Source organism: Dreissena polymorpha, chromosome 2, assembly GCF_020536995.1.
Source record: "Dreissena polymorpha isolate Duluth1 chromosome 2, UMN_Dpol_1.0, whole genome shotgun sequence".
Classification (NCBI taxonomy): Eukaryota; Metazoa; Mollusca; class Bivalvia; order Myida; family Dreissenidae; genus Dreissena; species Dreissena polymorpha.
The window spans coordinates 56,756,329-56,783,551 of record NC_068356.1 but is presented as its reverse complement, the minus strand read 5'-3'; the positions used below and the strand labels follow the sequence as shown (position 1 = coordinate 56,783,551).

Sequence of the window (27,223 nt, the reverse complement as noted above, 5' to 3'; positions counted from 1 at the left end):
TTATAACAATATAATTTATTTAAGTGTGCATACAATTTATTGACAAAACAGTTATTTCTAACACATCTGCATGAATAATTTTATATAGCGCAATAAAAAGCAGATGAATTTTCTTAGGAATGTGAAGATTGAAAGTTTAAATTAATTAGTGCTTCAATGTGTAAATATTAAATCAAATCAATAGGTTGTAATGGTAAAGTATCTTGATGAAGAAAAAAACAGTACCTACCAATAATGGAGTTTAATTAGTTTTTTTACATATGTATTTTGCTCTGTTTACAAAAACATTTTCTTGCATGTAATAAGTTTTATAACCATGTAAAACAGATTTATAGTACATTTGTAACTTGCTTCTTTACATGTGTACATACAGATTAATTTATATTACTTTCTAGACATACATAAGTTAAGTAATTAAAACTCTTTTATTTTTAATATTATGTTGAAACAGATCATTGAAGATTACACGGGCAAAAGTAGAAAGAGGAATCGGACAACTGAAAAGAAGGTGGGGTGTGTTACATGGTGAAGTTAGAATGAAACCAGAAAGAGTCTGCAAGTAAGAAGCTGTGAAATAAACTAAAATAAATATTGCATAGCCAAAAGCTAGAAGAAAACATTTAAAATAAGTTTTGTAACTTAAGTAAATACTGCTAATACATAATATACTTAGTGCTGGATATGTGACAACAACACTGTTCACATGTGAAAAATGCAAGGAAAAAATAAATACATCAGTTAAATATCTTTTTGTATACACAGCCAACAAGTTTGTAATGCAAACACTGTGCTTACTGTAAACTATTGCAACATGGCAAACAATCAGTTGTTTTTTTAATTAATTTAAGGATTATCATCTCCTGTGCAGTGTTGCATAACATCTGCAAAGACCTGAACATTCCCATACCTGATGATTATCCAGTAATACAGGAAGATGATCAGAACGATGATAACAACAATATGAATGCAGGAGTTGCACAAAATGGACTGCGATACCGGGATCAAATTGCTAATACATACTTTTAGATATTATTTGAAGTTTCATGTGAGGCTTAGAAAACTAGACACACAAGCCTTGGCCACTATTAAATAAAAATATTACAGGTTATTGGTAACAAATATACAGCAGCAAATAATAACATAATGGTAACATGTTCAACAGTTTATTTTTTGATGCTGCATTAAAGGGGCATATCTTCAGTATTTTTTTTTATAGTTAAATTTAAAGTTCCTTTTTTTATGATTATAAATCGTGAGGAACAATACTTGCTTGGTGAAATTGTTAAGAAAAAATATAGCTAAAGCCTAAAATATTGTTCCCAACATGGACCCAATGGTCTAAACTTAGAACTCACAAGCTTGGATGAGTTTTTTCTACACCGAAGTAATGTTAAATGTCTATAATTGTCACTGAGCATGCGCATTTTGTAATACGTATGTACATTTTATCATAACTTAAATATTCAACTATTACGATTTTCCAGCAAGTGCGAAAAGTGTCCGGGGAAAACCGGTTATAATTATTAAAATACATATAGAGAATATTTATCATTACCAAATCAGTGTTATAAGAAATAAGTTCTTTTATGTAACAATTTATTTCTGATTATGAAATGCTGTTGTGGCCATTGATATGCCCCTTTAAATATCAAAAAGTTCATAACAAAGTTAATAAATGTGCCACAAATTCAACTTCATTCCTCATGCTTTAGCTGCTTCTTTAGAAGTTTTATTTGTAGGATTAATTTTTCTTCTTTGAGTTTTTTAACTCGAGTGTGGCAACCGCAACTGCAGCAGACAGTTTCTATTGTAGCATTACTGTAATAAAAATCATAACAAGTGACTGAGGGATTTCATAACATTTTAACCAGGATAACAATTTCACAATGTTTTAACATATTGGGGACAAAACTAAAATATCTATGGCAAAGCTATAGTGTCTGAGTGCATGATTAATGTTTTGGAATAGTTTGTTATTCATAATGTGTACAAGATACATGTAAGTACCTTGTGTCATCATTCGCAAAGGTTGCCGATGCACTACCAGTAACTGGCGAAGGACGATTAAAACTGTTTAGCGCTGCAGTTGTCAGATGGACTGCAGAAGATGTTTGTGTTCCTTGTGACGCCCCAGGACTGTGATCGAACAATTAAAAAAAATAATATTATAATTAACTGCTTTGTCAACATATTGCATATAAGCTTATGATGTTGAAAATAACTTTGATGTTGAAAATAACTTTGTCAATTTTACCAAACCGGAGAAGTTAAATTTTGCGCTCTCCAACACTGATTTATTCAATATTACTGCCAAAACCTGCTATTTAATTTTGAAATCTAGGAATAATTTGTTGTACAGATAATTATGTGTATATAGCTCTATAAGGATATGTCATGGCTGCATAATAAAAATTATCATTTAGTTAGCATTTACAATATAGATATCTAGTACACTGTATTATAAAGTTCCGGGTTAATACTTCTACAATTGCATTCATAAAATATTTATTATTTCTTACATGATAATATATCATTTGCAGCAATGAAGTTTCCTATATCTTTAGGTCAAAATCTATCGCTAAACTTGTTATAAAGGGAGATTAATCTACAGTGCTTGTTGACAGCAAACTGTATCAAGATCTGTGGAGTTATCCCCTTTGCAAAAAAGAAGTAGCTAATATTGTCAGGGTGATATCTAAGTATTTTTTACTTGAGTCTTTTGGTCAATATTTATAATTCAGGTTATTGATTAGACATAATGAATATTAACTGCACTGCAGTCTGCTTCTTGTCTTAAAAGAAATACATTTCTGCTTCTTGTCTTAAAAAAAAAATATATTTTATCACTGTCAATAATGTCAAGTTTCTTACAGTACCTGAACATATATTTTAACTTTAATACAGAAGGTCATTGCCAACCAGTCCACTTAGGATCTAATTCTAGCTGGTATTTGCTCTTTTAAAATATTTTTCAATACGCGCATTAGTGCCTTGATCTACAATATTCAGTATTTTGTGAATGTGTATTATTTTATTGCAGTTGTTTAATCAAAGGTTGGCATTGGCAATCTGGTTTTTATGATGTGTCATATAAATCAACACTTATGATAAGAAAAATAATTGTTAATTTGTTACATATTTAAAAAAATGTCTATTGGTATAACAAATCTGTAAAGATTGGCCATGCATGTTTGTCATATTGTTTTGTATCTGTATATATTTTACATGTCATGGATAAGATAATAAACGTGTAAAACATGTGAAGAAACAGGCCTTTTTTGACCTTTTAGGGGAAAAAAGAACCTAGGTGCATTATGGATTGTTTGTGTTAGTCAATTTGTATTGTATACTAGGATATGATAGAGACTGAAGAATAGTGTTGTTTACTACTTTTCTGCTATTATTCTATAATTGTTTTTTTTTACAAATTGGAAAAATTGGTAATGGGTCTAACAAGCAGGAACTGTAGGAAAAGGTCAGACAAAATGAAATTTTATAACTGTTACCCCCCCCCCCCCCACCCTTCATTTTTTTTTAAATTAAATTACCTATCGCCAAATGCATCAAATGCATCCAGTTGAAGGAACCCGCTGTCCAATGTGTGTTCGCCAATTCCAACAATGTTGGATGAACCTCTGCCCACAACGTCAATGATTGCCTCTGTTACAGGCCCTAGGACAGTGTTGACAGCTCCCCCACCTGCATTATAGTATTTCTTTTGTGTATATTGGGTGATTAATTAAGGGTTTTATGGCATATTTTATATATGTTTAATATTTTTGAACAAGTATTTGATATTTTATCAATTACTCTAAAACAAAAAATGTTGAATAATTAAATATAATGATGACTTGATAAAAAACTATTGAATTATTGCTCATAAGACAGATTTTTTATGTATACAATAAGGTCCAAACAATTTTACTGTTAAACAAAAAAGAATTTAACTCCTTATATTACATAAACCAAACCTTGAGGATTGGTTGCTTTCCTAAAATTTATTTAAAAATTGATTATTTATACAAGTACAAACCTGTTCTGTTTTGTGCCAACAGATGGTCTTGATATTTGGCCCTGTGGGTCTGTACCAGATTGTCCCACTTTTTCTGCAGGACAATACATTCCCTCGGATACTCTGCCCTCACATTGAAAATGGAAGAGACAGTCTCCCACATAATCTTCTTTGATGCAGAAGTAATTGCTGAAAATATGATATTTGCATATCAAACTGTAATAGAGTTTAATTTTAAATGTATGTATTTAGACACAATCAAACATGACAGTTGTACCACACTGCAAACTATGGCTAACAATAAATAAACTTGAGGTTTAATATTTTAAGGCTAGAAAATATGAAATCAAACTATCTTTTATCATGAATAATAGACTTAAGTAATGCTACAAAATAGCTGACATTTGTCAACTTAATGATTCCACAACATGCTTGTAAGCAAAACTGTTATGTGTCTGTTTGTCATAAACATTTACTACTTTCATCTGTCAAATAGCCTAATTGTGACATATTTTAGTTAACCAGTTTAAAAATCATTTTTTATAATAAGTATATTTTATATAAAAAGAAAGTGTTAATGCATGATCGTGTCAAATTTAAGAACTTTGTCGACTAAAAAAATATGTGTGTACAAAACAAGAGGCCAAATATCATAATTAATATATGTCAAAATTGACAGCTGCACCATAAGGCCACAACAAATTGATGATTTGTTCTACGGATTTTAGCCAAAAAAAATTGGAGCGAGCGAGCGAAATAAAAATAAATAAATTTTTATTCTATTTTTTTTTAAATCACAGGCGAGCGAAGAGCGAAAAATAAAAAATAGATATATTGTCTCTGTAAATTGATATTTGTTGCCAAATAAATGCATGATATCTTCAAAATACAAACACAAAGTCATTTAGTAGTACTAACTATGTTTAACTCTAGTCCAATGTTTGTAAAAGTATGATAAACAAAATATTCTCGAATAGTTATCCTGCTTATTCACAACAGGTAGTGACTACTTAATGTTAACATGGTACACTGTACTTTTCACTAGCAAAGTTATATAAGGAGCTCAGTCTTCTGTCAATGAAAGTTAAATAACATGACAATAATTAATATGCTAAACATCAAGCATAAGAAATATCTTGAATCTGTATTAGTTCTAAATATCATAGGTTATAGTAGTATACATAATACTCAAATGCATTACTTTGGTTAGATTAGCAATGTAAAAATTAGAAATGAGAAGTTTAAGTTTTGTAAAGTAAAAAAAAACATAACTTCCTAATGAAAGAACAATAAGAAATGGATAGTTAAAGTTTTTTATTTTAATATAAAACACATGCCTTTTAATCAAAACTATTTATAGATGTAATTAGTAGGAGCCCTTTATTTTAACATAGCACAGTGACATATATTTGTCTAATTTGAGTGCCAAACAAGAGATGTGTTTGTCAGAAACACAATGCCCCCTACTGCGCCACTTTGAAAATATATAAAAAAATTTACATGAACTTGACCTTTCACCACTCAAAATGTGCAGCTCCATGAGATACACATGCATGCCAAATATCAAGTTGCTATCTTCAATATTGTAAAAAGTATGGCCAATGTTAAAGTTTTCGGACTGACAGACGGACAGATCAACTGCTATATGCCACCCTACTGGGGGCATAAAAAGACTAGTATCAGTTCTAGTATACTTATTAAATGACTTGTACTATAATATATATTTAGAACAATAGTAGTAGAACAATATTTAGCGTGACTATTTAAAAAACACATCAATTTACAATAAAACAAAGTGCAATCACAAATGACTAGTATCAACCTTAATCTTAACACAAAACAATTAAAATCTGTAGAAATAGAAATTAAACTGGCAAATACGAAACACTAATATTTTTTAAAGTTAAAGCATTTGCTCTTTATTCCAATCCATGATTTTTCATTTTCAATCACAACATGTTAACATTTATAAACATGATGATGATGGTCATTATAAACACATACTTTTGCTTTGGTCTCATTTACAAACCAAATCAAAGTAGGAACGTTTGAAGGCTTGAATGAGTTCACTTGACTTTTTGTTTTTTTACAAACTTCTTGGCGCCCCATGTTTTTGCCTCTTTTCCAGAATGTCGACAAGACACACAAATTGGCCTGACTATGGAATATTTTGTATACAAATCTGCAACATATGCATCGTTGTCATCTAACAGACTGTCAGGAGTTCCACAGTGGATGCACACTGGTGGTAGGTAATGCCGACACTTGGCTGAGTAATAAGCTGTTTCCACCTCAGAGCTGCAGGTCACGCATCTCCGAACATACAGGTCAGGTGCATCTTCCAACTGATCTCCACAGATGTACGAATGGCATGCCTTAATGTTCCGCAAGAATTCCTCCTGCAAGGAAGTGAAATGTTATGGAGCTTTTCACAAAATTGACAGTCATCATTATTTGCCCTATCCAAACAGAAAAAAATCTATGGTCTTTTTTTAGGCTTATAGAAATTCCCAATTTTACCAGCCTGAAGTGCTTGTACAATTCATAAAACAGATATTAAACAATTTCTAATTTTATTTTCGCTATTTTTTTTTCCAAAAAGAATTTGAGCAACTTTAATCAACTGCCATTAGAAGCTTACATTCAGAATGATAAAAGTACGAAGAAAATTGCCATGTATTCGAAGGATTAATTAATAAAAAAATGTGTCTGTTATTTTGAACAAAATGTACACAAATGGCTGCGCTCGAAAATTCTGACTCCGGCTAGTAAAATTTCTCATATTACTAAATTTCTATTACTGTAATACTTCTCCAAAGCCTCTTCATAGACATGGAATTGATGGCAGCTATGTCTTGGATAAGTTCAAGAGCACATACATGTAACTAAGGAATAAGTGAATCAATATGTGTGAAAATTGTGTCATGTTAATCTACACTTTATGGTGATTCGCATGCAAACAAATTGCCAGAAGGATTGACCGACAGAGTGACTCCAATAAACTGCCTCCCAACCTTTGTGTTTGCAGCAGTATTAGACTTGAAACCTATTCAAATCAAAGCAAAAACGAATGCATTTCCTTCATATTAAGATTATCATTTACCAATGCATTTTTTGTTTTACAAATATTTATATCTTGAATGGGCCTTTGATGGTATGAAATAAAAAACAATGTTTTGCAATGTCAATCTGGTGATATATTAACACATACCGTGTTTGGTCAGACATTAACAAAAAATATTCGGGCTCTAAGTTGCAAACCAACAAGCCAAAGAGCTTTTTTCTGATCTGTAAGAATATGTATCATTCATATCAATTTATTGGATCAATATGTGTCTTTTAATAATCCTGCCTCACTGTGTATAACTGTGATGTTTAAATGTTAATTTAGACTCTTAAAAATTATGTAAGCAACATGTTATGATCCTATAATGTTGAAACACGCTGTAGATTGTATTTTTACAAAATGTTTACCTGTTGTCGGTCAAGCTTGTTTGGACTGAAGACACATCTTGGCCTGCTACATTCTCCGCAAAGGACAGCATCTCGAAGCTTCTCATTCTAAAACAACATGGAAAGATATAGTGTAATGATAGCAAAAATATTTAAAAAATGCTTTTTATGGCAAGATGCCCGCTTCACTTTCCAGCCTGCAAAAATGTTGGCACCATGATATCATCATTTTGACATAATCACTTTTTCTCTTGGTGTTGCCAATTGCCAGGTGGTAGAAGGAAAGGATGTATACTGCAACAAAAATGCACTTGGAATATTTCTCTGATTTTTATTTTAATATCACAGTTGTAATTCAATGAGGTTTAGTTTAAACCTATTTATTTTAGCTTGATTGCATTGAAAGCCTTAGGCTTTTTTGAAACGCTCTAGAGTCCTTTTCCTGGGACTAGAACCAGTACTTGGTGTCTATGGGGAGATCTAAAGCACGCTCCTACTATGGGGATCGAACCCGTGACCTCTCGGTCGCTAGGCGGACACCATATCTACTTTGCCCCGGCGACATTACAATGAGGTTTGACAGTTTGACCTAAATGTAATAATATAAACATGAAATAAAGTGTTAAGTGATTTGCGAGCTTCTAAAATATTATAATCATTATTACCCTCAAAATTTCTCGATTCTCTTTATCATGATTTTGTAATTCCTCATCATAGGTTCCACATGGTCTGGTTGAGGGTCTGTACTTGTCACGGGTCAGGGCTTTCCCAAACAACTGGAATTATTATTATGTTATTATAATTTATATAATTTATAATATATGCCTTTTTATTAAACAAAAGGCAGAACATAGTATGTTGTCAGATCAATGAAGTAAACATGAGTAAATTGATTATTCAAATTTAATTGTAGCTATTGACCATTTGCACAGGTACACAATCTTCAAACGCCAAAGTAAGTTTCCAAAATATATTTGTAATTTACACAACTTCATCCATTCATAATTATATGTCATACAATGGAATGCAAATGCGATAAATATACCTCACTGAATGGTAGGTAGTGTTCACCATTTTCGACCGGCTTTGGTTCAGGGAGGAACCTGAGGCGGTCAAAAACATCCTGATCTCGGACTGGGTTGACTGAGCAGTAGCCACATTCATCGGATGAACACTTCTTTAACACTGGAAGCAGTAGTGGCTTGATTCTGCATGCCTCTCAAAGAAATCCTTTAGAAGAAAGGACACTGATGTTTATAGACGCTCTTCCATATTAATAACATGTTGTTTTTTTTCATTTTTTATCTTTATACATAGGTTGATTTTTCATTATAAAATATAATAAACACACGTTTTCATTAATATTGTTAATAAGACAGCATAGTCTTTACAATATCCAATATTTAATAAAAAAATTAATAATGTTACCCGGTAAACATTTAACTTTTAAAATTGAATAATTGTGTATTGTTCTGAGAAAACTGGACATAATGCTTGTGCATAAATTGTCATCCCAGATTAGCATGTGCAGTCCACACAGGCTAATCAGGGACGACAATTTCCGCTTTTATGGAATTTTTCGTTTAAATAATGTCTCTTCTTAGCAAAAATCAAGTATAGGCGGAAAATGTCGTCCCTGATTAGCCTGTGCGGATTGCACAGGCTTATCTGGGACGACATTTTACGCACATGCATTATGACCAGTTTTCTCAGAAAGCGACACAATTAAACTTTCCATAACCTAGACAAATTGCTTGCCTGTGCCAGATGCATATTTTAAGGTTGAATGTTAAAAACCTTTATTTGTTTTTCTGTCAGATAATAGTATACGCACTGGCTCATATTAATTTAATGCGAAACAAATACAGTTCAACCTGCCCGAGCGACCGCCTGTTAATAGCGACCAACAGTCAATAACGACCACACTGATTTTCTCCCGAACGATTTCACTATATATTGAACCTGCGAATAAAGCCCACCTGTCAACAAAGACCAACGACCACCCTTTTACATTCCCAAATCTCCATTTTGATAGCTTACAACGACCACTGCAATCATAAAAATCAACGATTTCGCAACTTTTAAAAAACAAAATGGCCGCCAGGACGCTGCGTAGTCATGTGATACACATCTTACCAGTGGATTCGTCGGTCGCTATGGAGATATTGGCAAGTGACAGTTTATTGCACTCCATTGCAGTTGTTTGTTTATTTAACATGCATTGCTAATTGGTAGTCGCCTTCTTCTTTTATGCATTTGACAGTTTGTCAAAAGTGTAAAAATTTGCCTTTGTATTTAAGTGACTCGCGATTAATGTACTAATTGCCGAAAATATCAAAGACAAATTTGGGGCTTTCATAAACTCATTAAGGAAATTAACGGTTTCATATCATTAACGATGCATATTAAAGACAAACATTTTGATAGTCATTCTCTTCTTAAAACAATGGCCGCCATGATGCTGTGATAGTCACGTGATAAACATCTTACCAGATCACTGGTCGGTCGCTATAAAGATATTGGCAAGTGACAGTTTACTTAATTTGATAGCTGTTTTTGTTTATTTAACACACTTTGCTAATTGTTAGCCGCCTGCTTCTTTTATGCATTTGACATTTTGTCGAAGGTGTAAGACGCTGCCAATTTATTTTAGTGGCTCGCTATTATTTATGTAATAGTTGCCAAAAATATCAAAGAAAAGATTGGAGCTTATATCAACTTATTAATGAAATTTATGGTTTCGTTACAATTACGATGCCAATTACGCACATACATTTTTTTATTCATTCCTTTCTTAACATTTCTCCGTGATACGACATGCATAGATTATAGATAAGTAAATTGTCAGTTAAAGTTAACCATTATGGCATCTAAGTGAAAGTTCATGACGTGAATTGAAATAATACATGTAAATATAAAACAAACTGTGTTTCAATCCTTTTTACATTATACATGCATTAGTATTCACGCAATTAAACAAAAGAGCACATACACAGATACGGTACCAGTTAAAAACCTACAAGCATATTTTGCAAAGTTTCAATCGACCCTGCGAATAAAGATCACCTGTGAACAAAGACCACAACGACCAAATCCCTTGAGTGGTCGTTATTGGCAGGTTGGACTGTACTTAAATTGGAAGTGACATATTAAAAACTAATATAAATATGTATTATGTAATCAGTGACCATAAGCAATTTTAGTAGAGGGCAATATATAGTTATATCAATATAATTTTACTGAGAACAACAATTATTATATCCTTTCCAGACAAGCAGGACATTATGCATTTTTCTTAAAAAAATAAATTTAGTTTGTTTTACCTGCAGATGTTTGCTTGTCTTTAATTCAGCGCTTTTTGTGTCAGCTGTGGCTACTGGACTATCTGCTCCAAAGCCAACACCAGTGATATCTAAGATGGATGTGATCTCTTCATCTGATACCCCTTTCAAAGTTTTAACAGGGTTTCCTTTCAAGCTCATTTGTGAGAAACGTTTGTTCACAAGATCAACCACTGGTTTCATACTTTTCTTGAAAGCCTCTTTCAGACCATCTTTTAGTCTGGCTTGGTTTCTTACTGCAGTTAGAGAAGACAAGTTTTTATCAATCGGCTTGGTTTCTTACTGCAGTTAGAGAAGACAGGTTTTTATCCATCTGTTCATACTTCTCTTCCATTTCATTTCTGTCTAGCGCAATATGCTGCAAGGCCAAATTTAAAATGGACATGCAACGTTCAGCTGGGTTGGTCCAACTATGTGATGTTGCTGTTCGGAGTGCAATTTGCATGTCCAAATCTAAATGCATGAAGATAAGAGTGAGCGACAACTTAACCGTTTAATAAGTGACTCTATGATCCGGTCCTCCATCAGTATAAAGGCACATGATTGGGGTTCTCAAATTTAATCCATCTGAAGAGAAGGAAGGCATCATTTAATCTTACGAGTTCAATAACTTCAGCAGCATGTCTAAATGGGCTAGATGGGCTGAATACCGTTTCTTTTGTTGTCAGATGCATGTCCCCTGAGAAGAAGCTGTCTTTGGAGTCCCTAGTAATTTCTGTGACAAGAACAACTGAAGGAACAAGACCGCAAAGATGAAAATCATGGTCAGTTGCAACTAATACAGGTCCCTCTGAAGGTGTTAGAACCTTGTTATGCCCTCTTACTCCAGTTGATATAGGGATTCTTGGTTCTCCCACTGGAACTATTGCCTTGTCCTCCATGCATAAGAACATAGCACTGTCTCTAAACATCACACAAAATTCTTTCATATACTGAAAGTATTTTACAGCATAGTGTGAATCAGGATGTGAAACTCTTGCCTGGCGTGTCTGCACACGGAATTTTACATTGAACTGACCAGTGTACCTTAGAGCAGTTTAATGAAATGGATTACTGGGACAAAACTGCAGTCGTATCGTTTCATTGCTAGGAATGGGTGTTCCATCAGGCACTCTTTTACAAATGTCATACTTTAAAGTCTCTATTGAAATTGCCAATGGCAAATACATTTCATCAAATTTTCGTCTTTCACTGACCTGTAAAACCTGTTCTTCAAAGAACTTTCCCATTTCTTCAAAAATGGCATCATAATATGTATCAGAGCCATTAGTTGCTCGTAAATCAATCAATAACTGAGAGTCATCTGCTCCTATGATCTTCGACACCCTTTCATTAATTTCTTTTTCACTGGAAGAATTGGCACTTTCTTCATGCCCTGTTAGGCTAAAATACATGTGTCTAATGACTGACTTTGGGCATTTCACATAACTTATAAACTTGTCAATAAATTCTTGTCTCATAGCCCTGCTTGAGAACGTCGGAAGATCTTCTGAAATTTGAGAGATAACTTTCATGTTGCGGGATGTTTTGTCTTCTGTTTGACCTACTGGAACACTCCAAATGAAGTTTAATGTTCCTTTGCTTCCTCCATAAGCAACCCTATACAACATAATCGGTTTGGACAAACGAAGGTTTTTGATGAATTTGCGACGTTCAATACGATTATTGGTACAAAACTTGTCAAGGTGCACATAGGAATAATCTGATGTTTTCACTACTGTCTCGTTTAAATGACTATATTCTTCTTTAACATTGGACGGTGTTACAGGATCTATGCAAACCGAGTTCGAGTCACCGCAGTTAGCTGTTTCTCTTTTATGACTTATGTTTTGGTGTTTTTGGTTATCATTTTCAAGTCTGTCTTTGTATTGTTTTAGAGATTCTGCTAATTCATCCATGATTTTGGCTAACACTGTGTTTCGTTTATCACTCAATGATGGCAAACTAAGGGCAGAGTATAGATCACCAACCAATTCGCCAAGTCTGGCTGCCTTTACAATAGGTGGTAATTTGTAGTTGTTGTAATTTTGAAATTTGTTTAATTCAGTTGGAACATGACAACCGGCATCTTTCAGTCTTGCATGGCAGTGATCTACGTACCACAAGGCATTGCTGAGAGATTTAAGGGCTTGTTTTCCACTGTCCTCGACAATATCAGATGGCCATCCACACCCAGTACTCTGGGCCCAATCAATCAAGTCGCAGTACAGTTGTTGTGGACCAGAAAGTTTCTTTACTTTTGAGCTTCAAGCCTTGTGTTTACTTCATATTTTTGGGGCATAATGTATACCTTGGACTTGTTCATTAAAACTGTGAATGCATTGGAGTTTGAACTTGTTGATGGAAGTCGTGCAGAATTAATTGTATATTCGACCATTTTTTTGTCAAGTTCTACTGCGGCATTTAGTTGCATGTTGATGTTCGAAATTTTTATTCTATCGCTACTACCAACTTTACTGCAGATATTTACAGACTTCACGCATTCGGGCGACATTTCGAGGCCTGATGATGATGCGGCTGCGATAAAGAAATCGCTAAAATCATCCGTAATCCGGTGACACATTGCCACAGGAGAAAAAATTGAATTACCATTGGTGTCTTTCGCCGACACGACTATGCAGACGAGCGCCGCCATTATTTTACCATAAACCAATCTCGCAAAGCGTTATAAAAGTCCTAAAATACGTAGGCTAAATTAAACTAAATCTGTAAACAAATACATGCGGAGCAAAATTGTTGCTGCGGGCGCGAAATAAAAATAAAAATATTTTTATTTAGTTTTAAGATTTTTAGGTGCGGCAAATCCGACGAACATTTTATCAATTTGTTGTGGCCTAACGAATAATGAAAAATAACGTTTGTTAATACTTACATGGATTGAATCTGCTTTTTAGATAAGCATAACGGGTCAAAATAGACCCTTCTTTAACCGGCTCATTTATAATTTGAGCCAGCAACAAGCAGTCGTTGGCGCTGAAGTTTTCCGACCGCTTCTTCTTGCTTTCTATTTCAGCCATCTTTGTTGACATATCGTCTGGCAACAAATGTTCGCCCATGCGCAGATGAAACTTCCGTTACTTTATTTAGAACGGTAAAAACCGAAAATTTATGCAAATTAGCATTCGTTCCGCTTGAGGTTAAAAATAGATTTAAGGCAAATCTTAATAAAGATTAACTTAAGATTTTCCTCGGAATTCCACTTAAGAAATATCTCAATTTTATCCTTAGTTAAGAAAAAAAATAAGATAAGATTATTTCTTATCCTCATCTTTTAAGAAGCTACTGGAATACCACCCCTGATGTTTGATTTATTTTTCCTTTCAGATGATATATATTTGTGTGATTCTAGGTTTTAATAAATAATTCTGAAACATTTAGAAAGGGGTTGAGAAATATGGGAAGCTCGGAAAAACATGCATAACGGGTGACCTCAATTCCCGAACAGGTAACTTATCAGATATACTAGAGTACGATAAGTACCTTGACTGTTTTGAAGAATTAGATACAGAAAATATAAATACACATTTCCCAGTAATACGCAACAATCCGGACAAGGTAATTGATTGTAACGGTAAAAGGCTAAATAATCTATGCAGAGCTACTAATCATATTATCGTTAATGGTCGTCTCAGCAAAGAACAGGACAATCAATTTACTTTCGTCTCAAATAGAGGCTTGAGTATAACAGATTATCTTATTATAAATGCAAACTATGTTGATAATATAAACGAATTTCAAATACTCAATTGGCAAAACTTTTCTGATCACGCAGGTGTTTACTTTTCTTTAAAATGTAACACCAAAACTAGACATATTACAACCGGTGAATACAAAGAGGAAACTAAGCTTGTTTTTAACTCAAGTTTTGTTGAAAATTTTCAAGACTCATTGAAAGAAAATATCAATTTGTTAAATGAAAACAAGAAAAACATTAATTGTGAAATAAAACATTTAACTAGCTATATTTATGACAATGCAGTAACAATTTTTGGAAAAAAAGTAAATATTAACCACGTCAAAAAATTTCGAAATAAAGCAGATTCCCAGAAATGGTTTGATTATAACAGCAACATAGCTAAAAAAGAATTCAAACGCGCACGAAACATATTCAATAAATTAAAAACAGATGAAAACAAAACACACTTTGTAAATATGAGAACAAAGTACAACAAAATACGAAAGAAATCTAAGGCAAAATACAAAAAATCAGAAGGAAAAAAACTTGAAGACATAGCAAAATCAGATCCAAAACATTTCTGGAAATCCTTAAAAAAATGCTATAAACAAGCACCAAACAAGGATGACAGTATAACAGTAGCAGACTTTTATACGCACTTTAAAAACTTATTAGGCGAACAACCCGAACAAATAAATGAAAATGTTGCCACCACCGAATCTACGGATATTGATTTAGATAAAGAATTCACATTGCATGAACTCAAGGCAGCCGTCTTCCATAAAAAATAACAAGTCTTGTGGGCCTGATAATATATCATCAGAACTAATTAAATCATCGTTTAGTGTATTAGGACCACACCTCCTAGCAATATACAACAAACTTTTCAACCATGCCGAATACCCGGAAGACTGGGGCCTCGGATACATCGTCCCTATATATAAGGGCGGAAAATTAAATGAAACAAAAAACTATAGGGGTATAACCTTAAATAATATCCTAGCAAAAATATACTCACAATTGCTACTCAACCGTTTAACAAACTGGACAAACAAACACCAAAAAATCATTAACTGCCAGTTTGGTTATCAAAAGGGCAAAAGCACAACAGATTGTATATTTATACTAAACGCAATTATATCAAAAATAATAAACTCAGGTAAAAAATTATGCACCATTTTTATCTACTATCAACAGTGCTGTGATAAAATCACACACTACTTTGGCAAAAAATGATATCGGAAAATGTGAGTTCAAAAATGATAAACGCTCTAAAAGCGATGTATAGTACAGGGCTCACGCTGGGCTCAAATTTTAGGGAGAAGTGACTTCTCCCTGGACACTGATTTAGGGAGAAGTGAGGAGACTTTAGGGAGAAGTGGAGAGACTCGGACACGTACAAGGGTTTGCGTGTAGGGGGTTACAACACACATATATACATGTGTATCACATTATTGCAGTATACCACTGTAGTATACATAACTAATAACTATAAGTTTACTAGCTCAATATTCAATCCATTTTGATGTATATATATATATATATATATATATATATATATATATATGATATTATAAAGACTAAAGTAATTCGAAGATAAAATGTATATGAAGCAGTAGCCAACATAAGCTCAGACCAGATAAATATTTATGTTTGAAATATGACATTTAACATATGCTTTGTTAACTATTATTTGTTATTTTTATAGTCTCTCCAATTTCAATATCTGATGAATACAATTCGAAATATTATAAACCACACCGTCCGTATCACCCCATGTCAACTTCTAAAATAAATTATAATGGACGAAAAATAATGTATCCGAAAACGACCGTCCGAAAAATTGTACGCGTTTTGTAAATGAAATAAAATGTGCATATCTTTTGACTGCATAAAAGAAAACCAGTAGCCTAGCAAATACGTAATTAATATACAATTTAATTGACATATTGCTTTACAATAGCATAGTTTGTCGCTAAAAAACAACTTAATGTAATTATCTTTTTATCAAACGATAATCGGCAGAAAGGTGTAACATCATCGACATAGATCTAATAATTTAATTATCATCCTTTTGTTAATTCAGATCGATAGTCAGTAGAAAGGTGTAAAGTGATCAGCTTAGAAATAATTTATTTATTGTTACGCTCGATTTTATTTTTTTATCTTTAAATATGACGCTTGCCATCGGCCGTGTTGGCAGACGACAATATCAACTGTGTATTTCCAACTAACTTTATACAGCGTCTGCGCATGAATTACCAAAAATTATGTGTGAGCGAACTCAATGTTGATTGGCAAGCTACAATGTGACTTGAACGCTGACTTGATGAATATCGATCGCCGATTGGATAAGTTCGGAAGTTGGGAGAATCGGATGCGGGGTTTAAATTACCTGTCGCTTAATTGCGACAAGCTCCAGGGTGCGACATTTTGATTGTGTATTGAAAATTGAATCAGACCTTGACATCGAGGAAACCGGATGTAAACAAATTCCAGTAAGAGGGAGACTGGATGTCGCTTTTTATCTACAATTTCTTTAGTTTTAGGCGACATTTTGCGTAAGAAAGCGACAAAGTCGCTCATGTCGCCCTCTTGCGCGAGCCCTGTAAGTATCGTAAAATCAGTAATTAAATTCTATCATAACTTGTCCGACCCATTCTCGATACACCAAGGAGTGAAACAAGGCGATTCCAGTTCATCAATGCTCTTCATGATGTTCGTTAATGACATGCTGAAGAACATAAATACAGATTTAGATGGTTTATTCACTATAGAAGAGTTGAAATTATTTCTTATTTTATATGCTGATGACCAAATTTTATTCGCAACGTCACCAAACTCACTACAACACATGCTAACAGACATAGAAGCATACTGTAATGCATCGAAATTAAAAATAAATACAGCTAAAACAAAAGTGCTTATCTTCGAAAAAGGAACATATTACACAAACATCGATATCTTTCTGTATGGTGAAAAACTAGGAAGTCGTTACTTCCTTTAAATATCTGGGGGTATACTTATTTAAAAACGGTAACTTTAACAGAACGCAAAAATGCATAGCAGACCATGCGTCAAAATCTGCAATGCACCGACTTTTCTCTAGTGGTCAACATGTATGAATTCAGCACAAAAAGCAAACTCAAACTCTTTGATATCTTAGTAGCATCAATTTTGAATTACTCGTCTGAAATATGGGGTACTACACAGGCGAAAGATATTGAAGCCGTACACACAAAATTTTTAAGGAAATTACTGTATGTAAATATATCAACCAACCTTAGCGCGTTGTATGCAGAATTAGGAAGAATACCTTTTAATGAAATACGAAAAATAAACATTATTAAATACTGGTTTAAACTTCTATCATCAAATGAGAATAGCTTAATCAAAATTACATACAATATGCTAAAACACGATACGAACAATGGACATACATACAACAATCAAAACTGGGCATACCATGTTAAATCCATTCTCGACAGCATCGGCATGTCCGAATTATGGATAAACCAAAACATAACCGAATCTCAATTTATACAATGCAAACAACGAATATTAGACACTTATACTCAAACATGGCACCCCGATATTAACAGCTCTACCCATCTCTCTACGTACTGTTTATTCAAACATAGTTTATCGTTAGAAAGTTATTTAGACAAAATTAATGAACCAAAATATAAAATTGCCCTAAGCAGATTCCGTTTATCATCGCATAACCTAGAAATAGAAAGGGGGCGATACAATAATATTGAAAAAGAAAACCGTAAGTGCAAATTATGTAATATGAATACTGTAGAAACTGAGTACCATTTCTTACTAGTTTGCCCCATATATACGCACCTAAGAAGAAAACTTATAAAGTCACAGTACTGCAGATGGCCAACAATTTCAAAATTTCAAAGTCTGATGTCCAGTGAAAATAAAACTTTGCTTATTAGTCTAGCAAAGCTTATATACGAAGCTTCAAATTTACGACGCCTACTAGATACTAGTTTGCCCCATATATACGCACCTAAGAAGAAAACTTATAAAGTCACAGTACTGCAGATGGCCAACAATTTCAAAATTTCAAAGTCTGATGTCCAGTGAAAATAAAACTTTGCTTATTAGTCTAGCAAAGCTTATATACGAAGCTTCAAATTTACGACGCCTACTAGATACGTAATTACTAATTAGTCTTTTAGAACGTAACAAATTCAATTTCTCATTCCTTATAAATTTGAATAGCATTATAAACAATACTAATTTGTTTCCGCTCAACTTGTTGTTTCATTTTGAATTTATTTATTTATTTTTAATGGCTAAGCTATTAATAATTTATGATATTATATCAACTTTCAGAAATTGTTATTTTTTATAAATAACTATAACCATAATCCTCGTATTGAAATAATTTGATTTTTAATTATTTCTATAACTTGTTGCTGGATACTTACTTAATTTTCAGTGAATGAATACTGTACTTCTTAACATTACATTGCTGTGACCAATGTTGAATTTTTTTTTTGAAACGAATATATTATATATTTATTGCACTAACACCATGTGTTCAATTTAACACTTAATCCACATCTGCCATGACTTGTATTACTTGTATATATAAAATGTATATGTGTAGGCTAAGAGCTTGTATAAGCTTTATTTGCTGAAATAAATGTTGTTGTTGTTGTTGTTGATTAAAGAAATAGCGTACCTAATAATCGTTATAATTATGATCTTCGTGACAGTTTATCCCAGGATAACATAATTGATAGTTCAATGTCATAAAGGAGCTGTTAATCCGATAATAACCCCCATAAACTTGACTATTTTATTTGGACAGTCACATTCATGGTTTGAAATCGTTTTAGAAACTGTTGATTTTGCGATTTTTGAACTTTTGGTACGAACCAGTTCGGAACAAAACCAAAGTTTCGTACCCATTGAAAATAACGAAAAAACACATATTATATGCAAACATTAGTCACTACAAATACATTTAACAACACATAAAATTTTATTCTCTAACACATGACCGTATTTGTGCGTAAAATATGGAATGTTTAAAGTTGATAGGCGTACATGGGTTTCGCATTTCGAGCACCTTTTAAATTAAAATCGTTCTTTTCTTATTGCTTTCATAATATTTTTTAGTCATTTTAATACTATCAATTTTATAAAATTGTAAAGAAATAATAAATATTTACTTACAAATCGATTCCATTCAGGATTTTATTTGACGGTTGCATAATTATTGGGAAATTAGCAGACTTTGCTGATGAAAGCGTTGTAGCGTCAGGGTTTTTTTTTACTAAGAAAGTGATGCCGATATTCGGCGTCTTCCCCTACCAGAATTTTTCCCCTCAAAATACAATTTCCCCACCAAAAATATCATTTTTCACCAAAATATAATATTTTCTCTCAAAGAAATGTTTATTTATCCTTTGGGCATTCGACAATTATCCAATTTACACCATGTACAACGATCTTTCTCTCTCTCCAGACGAACACAAAAAATCTGGGAATCCCAGTTATTCTAAATATAGTTCTTAAATTACGTCATGTAAACTGGGCAACTAATCGTAATAATCATGTGACTATTTTACTGGATACCGGTCTTGCGCAAGAAGGGTGTCTCGTCAATAAATTACCGGAAACCAGTCGAATTTTCATCCGGGCTATGTGCAAGCCAAGATATAAACGTGAAAACAGAAAAAAATGTCTCACAATTGGCGTTCTTACAAAAACAAAATAAAACATTCGGACTCTGAAGATACTGAACGCATCGAGAAAGAATCATCGAAAACCGTTATAACCCAGCAGGATTTTGAGGTAATCAACATCGAACATTGTGAAAGTGAAAGTAGACAATCGGCAGCTGCCGCTCCTTTCCCTTCCAATACGGTAGCAGATCAAGATAGTCAACCCATTCATCATGAAATTGAAATCACAACATTGACATCGTCCCCCGGCCCCAGTACAGAAATGTAGTTGAAAACATTTCCCATAATTAGATCTACACCTGCAACTTAATTAAGGACTTTGACTTGAATACGTGTTAAATGTGTTTTAGAACAAAAAGGACGGAGACAAGCCTCTTTTGATGAGTTATAGACATTGAAATGAACAGTTTTTATTTTTTCCCCTAATATGTCTCTTTCGCACTCTTTTTTCCCCTTTCACCCAGCGTCCAGCGTCTTCCCCTTTCTCTAAAAAAAACCCCTGAGCGTTCATCAACTTCTTGCACAAACAATGATGGCGTAGCTGTTGGTAAATTCCAGCACATGTACACGATAAAGGAGGTTCGCGTATTAATGTGGGTAATTAAAACTGGGTTTATTATGATGATTTATAACTCATTTTAACTTTTTCTAAAACCCGGCAAGCGTTTCGTGTTTAAAAGCCACCTTTTGGCATCCGAAAAAAAAAGATTTTAAGTTTTATTTTTTTTTTTTTGGTTTCGTCAAAAATTGGAGTCGGCGGGTCCGAAAATCATTTTAATAAAAAAATTCTGGCCTTAATCATCGGGCACTGTGCTTTGGACTATAAACAACAACATAATTAATAACAACTTAAGTAACAAGAAAAAAAATCATCTTAATGCTGCCTAGCTTTTATTGAGCATTACACAGTGATTTATTCATTTGTGTTTTGCTGATATAAAAGCTAGAAGGTACAAAGCCCTTATGTTACATGTCATAAGTAAAGTGACATCTGCCTTGAAAAGCAGAGGGAGAATCAATTGTGCTTATTTTTAACATGTTTTGATTTAAAGTATTTTTTATTGGGAAATAACATACTGTCACGAGAAGGGCAACAGATAAAATTTCATGTGAATTATTTTTCACTGCAAGCTTTTTGAAACAATTAGTTTTTTCCCTCATATCAATTTGTCAAAAAGTTTTTTACAGTTGATAACCAAACTTACCTTTATTTTCCGATGAGATGAGCTCTTTAATTTTCGGCTATGACAATTTGTAGCAATTCTTATTGCAATAAATTAACTAAAGTAATTATGTATTTATATTGTCAATGTTTGTTTGTTTATATTTATAAATTCATATAATTGTCTATAGACAAAGCATATATGATGAGGTTTTTTAACAATCCTGTCAGGCTGTGTTTCAGTTTCAGAGAAGTGTTTTGCACTTAATTTTTTCTTTTCTGTCACAACCTGTGATAATAATTCCGATTAAACACTCTGTACAACGTATTTACCCGACGGTTCGTTTCGCGTTACAAATTGAAACATATTAGGCGCCCACGCCGCTTATAACATTGTCTTAGCACTTCCGCGTTTAGATGCTGACATTTTCGCATACTTTTTTCGACGGAAGAATTTTTTTATGTAGACACCATTCTGAACCGGTGTTCATAAATACTTTTCGATAATGTTACGACCGCACTAAAGGTAAAAAATATACTAATTCAAATCGAACACAGTACGTAGGGAATCGGTAAAATATAACGACAAATAATATATAATTCTATTGCAATTCGTTTTCCAATTTCGTAATCGTTTATTGAACGATCGATTTTTTATTTCAATTCAAAAAAACGATACAACGATCCTTATCTGTTGCCCTGGTCAGTAAAGATGAAGCATTAAAAAAACCAGCCGTTTTATGCGAATATTCGAATATTCGATTGAATGAATTTGCGAACATTCGAATACCGATATTGGTATTCGATGCCATCCCTATTTAAAAGAGATCATAGCCAGAGATCATGTATCTATGGACATAAGTCCACAGGTATGTAATGAACATCAAAGAAATTATAACAGGGTTTTTTTTGGCCCGATTTTATAGCCGAAATTCGGCTATGTTCCCAATCCCAAAAAGTATACTTTTTTCCCAAAATGTGGCAAAAAATTCCCAATTTCCAAAAAAAAAAAAAAAAAATTTTTTTTTTTTTTTTTTTTTTTTTAAGAAGTCTTATGTGTATTTTATCTCAATTTCAATTCAATTACATCTAAAAAAGTATTATATGATTTTGTTCTTTTAATTTGAATGATTATAAAGAGATATATCAAATTTAGTATTTCCCTAATCAGTGGACTTTTCATGTGGAAAAAAAGGCTAATGAATTTATTTTCCCAATTTCATGAAAATGCCGATACAATTCCCAATTCCAAAGCCATGGGCTATCTTCCCAAGAGTGGAAAAAAAACCCTGTATAATTATATCATAAACAAAAACTTTGACAAATCAATAATTTGGGTTATAAATAATCAAAATAATAAATCTGTACAGTAACTGTGAAAAGAACTTCAATTTTTGGTAAGGAAATATATATAATATGAGATTTATAATTATATAAATTACTTCCCTTGAAAATAATTGTCTGTAACAAATCTCTTTTTTAGTAGCAAATAATTTAAAGCCACTACCGTGACTGTAGAATACTAGATTCACCACTCAAAATGTGCAGCTCCATGAGATACACATGCATGCCAAATATATAAAGTGGCTATGTTCAATATTGAATAATTTTCTCCCTTTTTAAAGCTTATTACTTCCCTTAATCTGTATTTTTTACCGTAGACCGTAAAGGATGACCTTGACCTTTTACCACAATGTGTTTGTCAGAAACACAATGTCGCCTACTGCGCCGCTTTGATTTATTTAACAACAAGGGACAAAATTGTCACAAAACCAGGTTTTCATTGTGAAAAAAAATCTGATTAAGGGAGACAACTCAAACTGAACTTTTGAAATGAACAAACTAAATTAACCCCCTTTGTAAGTTTGTTTCAAAATAAATCTATTTTAAGTTGTGGTGACCTTGACATTGGAGATATTGACGTGATTCTTTCGTGCGACACACCGTCCCATGATGGTGAACAAATGTGCCAAATAATTGTAAAATCTCACAATGAATGACATAGTTATGGCCCAGACAAGCTCATTTATTGCCAATTTTGACCTTTGAACTCAAAGTGTGACCTTGACCTTGGAGATATCGATGTAATTATTTCGCGCGACACACCGTCCAATGATGGTGAACAAATGTGCCAAATGATTTTAAAATATGACAATGAACAACATAGTTATGGCCCGGACAAGCTTGTTCCGCCCGCCCGCCAGCCAGCCCGCCCGCCCGCATTCGCCAATCTAATAACCAGTTTTTTCCTTCGGAAAACCTGGTTAAAAATATATACGTGGGCGGGTCAGATAACTATGTCCATTTAAACTTCCCGTGACTTTGTTTTTTGCACCCTTGAACTTGAAGGATGATGTTCACCTTGAAATTTTACCACTCAAAATGTGAAGCTCCATGAGATACACATGCATGCCAAATATCAAGGTGCTATTTTCAAAAGTTATGGCCAATGTTAAGGTTTTAGCACGACGCCTACGGCGGACGGCAGACGGCGGACGACGAGCTGGCTATGACAATAGCTCGGGTTTTCTCCGAAAACAGCCTCGCTAAAAATGTGAAACAAGTTTGATCTAAAGGACAGTAACATATACTACATCGATAACATTTATGACCAAAATAAATAAACCATAATGGCCAGAATCGAAATCAATTAGTAAGTGGTGTGTAACCTATATTTATTAAAGCAATTTTATTAGGAAATTACATATTGTCTCGAGTAAAGATGAAGCATAACATAAAACAATAGTGCCCATCACACAAACATGATGCAAAATAATTATTTTTACAAAGATTGATGTAGATGTGGGTAGATTTGGGTAATTCGCGTCGCCCTTTCTGTCGTCAGTTGTCAAAACGAAAGTACGGTTGATAACTTGATATTCAAATGTATTATTTTTCTCTTTCCGGGATATTGTTTTGGTATGTTGATGCTGCATTAACAAATATAAGTGTATATGAAGTGAAAACATCAAAAAATAAACAACGGTTGCGATAGACACTGTAAGATGCCCATAATAATATCACTTTAAGTTGAAGCAAGTGGGTGGGGTAATTATTATATATTTAACATATTATGTAAAAATCGGGCCGCCGGTAAAAATCCGCTAATTAATATTACATCGGTCGTTAGCAATTGTGGTGCCTTTGCGTAGTAATATAATTTAAAAGTCTTACGTTTATGTTTGGTAGACCGTGAATTTCGTTATCCGATTCCATTTACTGTAGGTGGCATTGTGTCACACCGGTCTTACTGACCTGTGTGAATGCGCGCTAAGGGATTCCAGACGTTTCGCGCCCAAGTATTTTCGCATCCTAGTTTTTTCGCCCCCAAGACGTTTCCGCCCTCGTCGTTTCGCCCCCAATTTTAATTTGAATAAGAGGATATTTATCACGTCAATAATTTAACTTATAGTCTAGAGAAGCGACAAAAAAAGAAATAATTTTCTAATCTATTTATTCATTTATTTGACATAAAATAACGTTAGATAACAGTGTTAAACAACGTGATGAACACATACGATCATTCAGTACTTAACGACAATGAAAGCATAACAGCGTACAAGCAACATGAAGAAAAGTCCGTAGTCGGCATCAATATCGGTGGCCTCTGTTCTACATGTCTGTTCCTTTGAATAAGGGCTGCATACGAAGTCAAGCTAGCATCCTGACTTCACAGTGGCTTTGTATTCCTCAAGAGAAATTAATACCAGTGCAATTACGGAAGTATTGTTTATCAGATTATCCATACACTATATCGCTGGATTATATTATAACTTTTTTTTATAATAAGTAAACGTATATCGTTTTATAGTTTCAAGTTTCAAGTTTGTTTATTTGTGATATAGGCCTCCGGCCCCTGACACATATATATTACAATCCATGCAAAACAATGGTGTGTGCACAATTGGTTGGCATAACATGTAAGCATATAAGCGAGTGGTAAACGATTCTTACAATAACATGCTTAAAGATTGTACAACATTTGCATTTAGTAGAGCGGAAATGTATATTATATATAGATATACACATACATTCACAAACATATACATATACATACATATACACATATATATATAATTAAATATATCATACATATAAATATAAACATGTTATAAAGTAAATATACAACGTATATAGTCCCTGCATATAACCTACACAATAAAAGAGACTTTCGAATAGTATTCTAAAACATGTATAGCGGAATTTAGGTTATATGGGTAGGGCCTATAATAAATTGACATAAATGGTATACCGAGTAGTAGGCCCTATCGAAACAAAATATAGGACTTTGTCGGTAGGAACAACATTTTAAACATAAGTACACTTTTACAATTATTTAACACAGAGCCAAGTCTTGTGGTAACCCACATAACTAGGCTATATCAAAGCTCAAGAATTAATGTTCGCGTTTCAAGGGCGTTAACGATGTAAGGAGCAGTTTGTTTTATTGTCTGTTCATTTTTACTTGACAACAGTATGCCCAATTTGAGTATACTTGGGTTTATGAAAAATTTACGTTGTATATATGTTTTTCGGATGTCATGCAATACAGGGCACTTCAATATGAAATGTAATTCGTTTTCTACTTCACCAGTATTGCAAATTGGGCAAAACCGTTGTTCTCTAGTTATACCGCGATATCTGCCAGTTTCAATTTCTATCGGAAGAGTTCCGGAACGAAGTTGTGCAAAACTGCGCCTAAATTTGCGCACAGATAGGATGTCTAGGTATGCTTCATGTTCGTATTGGGACTTAATATGTTTGTAAAGTTCCAATTTGGGAGATGTATGTACTATACTCCACCAGTTCTGTAAGTATTGGGACTTAGCCCGTTCTCTAAATTCATTTATAAATTTGAGTGGGTTTGAGACATGCTGGTTCATCCAAATGTACTGAAATCCATTTTTGCTTAGTAAGTCCTTAATTTCATTGGCCCAATTAAAGAAGAGATTTATGTTTGTGTTCAATAAGAAATTGTAGCATTTTTTTACGTATCTGGTGTCGGGCATGCCTATTATTTTTAGCCAATATTTTAGACATCGAATTTGTGACGTTATAACAATAGGGTATCGGCCACAATCTCCGAGACTCGTGATATTTGATGTTTTTTCACCGACACAAAGGTACCTTTTACAGGCGTGTCGGTGGACCGATTCGATACATGGTAATTCTTGATAACCCCAAATTTCGCTGCCATGTAATAAAACAGGACTTATTTTGCTGTCGAACAGTTTAAAAAAGACTGAATTAGATAGTTGACCATATTTATACAGGGACGATAATATGCCATTCAAGGCACGTTTCCCCTTAGTTGCATTTTCATTAGCCATTTTAGTTAATGAAAGAGAAGAAAAGAAGCAGACACCAACGTAGGTAAAGGACTGCACAACGTCAATTAAAGAACCCGCATAACTCCATTGTTCATTCCTAGCTAGTTTTCCCCCCTTTCTGAAGACCATAATTTTTGATTTCGGTATGTTCACCTGTAATCCTGTTCTTGTGCAGAATTGTTGCAATGAATCGAGTTTGCGCTGTAAACCCAAAACTGTATCAGCTAAAAGAGCAACATCGTCTGCAAACATAAGCAGTAGAATTTCAGCATCATTTGGTGCAATTTGTATCCCCCTCACGCCGCTATTTAATAGTTCTTGTACCAATTCGTTGATAAAAAAGGAAAATAATTGTGGTGAGACCAAACACCCTTGTTTTAGACCGATTTTGCAATCAATGTAGTCCGTGTACCCGTTACTGCATCGGACACGAGCCTTGACGTTTTCGTACATAGCTTTTAGTATATTAAAAAGTTTACCCTGTATGTTAGCTTCTTGTAAGATTTGCCATAGAACGTTGCGGTCTACTGAGTCATAA

General features: G+C 33.5%; 2 protein-coding genes across 2 annotated transcripts; both read right to left on the bottom strand.

The window, feature by feature from the left end:
* LOC127867150 (uncharacterized) lies at window positions 1-24,625 on the bottom strand. The gene is made up of 5 exons (XM_052408197.1): window positions 24,530-24,625; window positions 4,034-4,201; window positions 3,549-3,699; window positions 2,008-2,136; window positions 1-1,818 (listed from the first exon to the last, which is right to left on the bottom strand). Exons 2-5 carry the CDS (start codon window positions 4,173-4,175, stop codon window positions 1,695-1,697), a joined length of 546 nt encoding a protein of 181 aa, XP_052264157.1. The 5' UTR covers window positions 4,176-4,201; window positions 24,530-24,625; the 3' UTR covers window positions 1-1,694.
* On the bottom strand, window positions 4,848-13,441 carry LOC127869745 (uncharacterized). Its single transcript, XM_052412404.1, has 6 exons — window positions 13,396-13,441; window positions 10,789-11,042; window positions 8,511-8,684; window positions 8,131-8,241; window positions 7,487-7,573; window positions 4,848-6,411 (listed from the first exon to the last, which is right to left on the bottom strand). Exons 1-6 carry the CDS (start codon window positions 13,439-13,441, stop codon window positions 6,079-6,081), a joined length of 1,005 nt encoding a protein of 334 aa, XP_052268364.1. The 3' UTR covers window positions 4,848-6,078.
* Window positions 24,626-27,223: the final 2,598 nt, after the last annotated feature.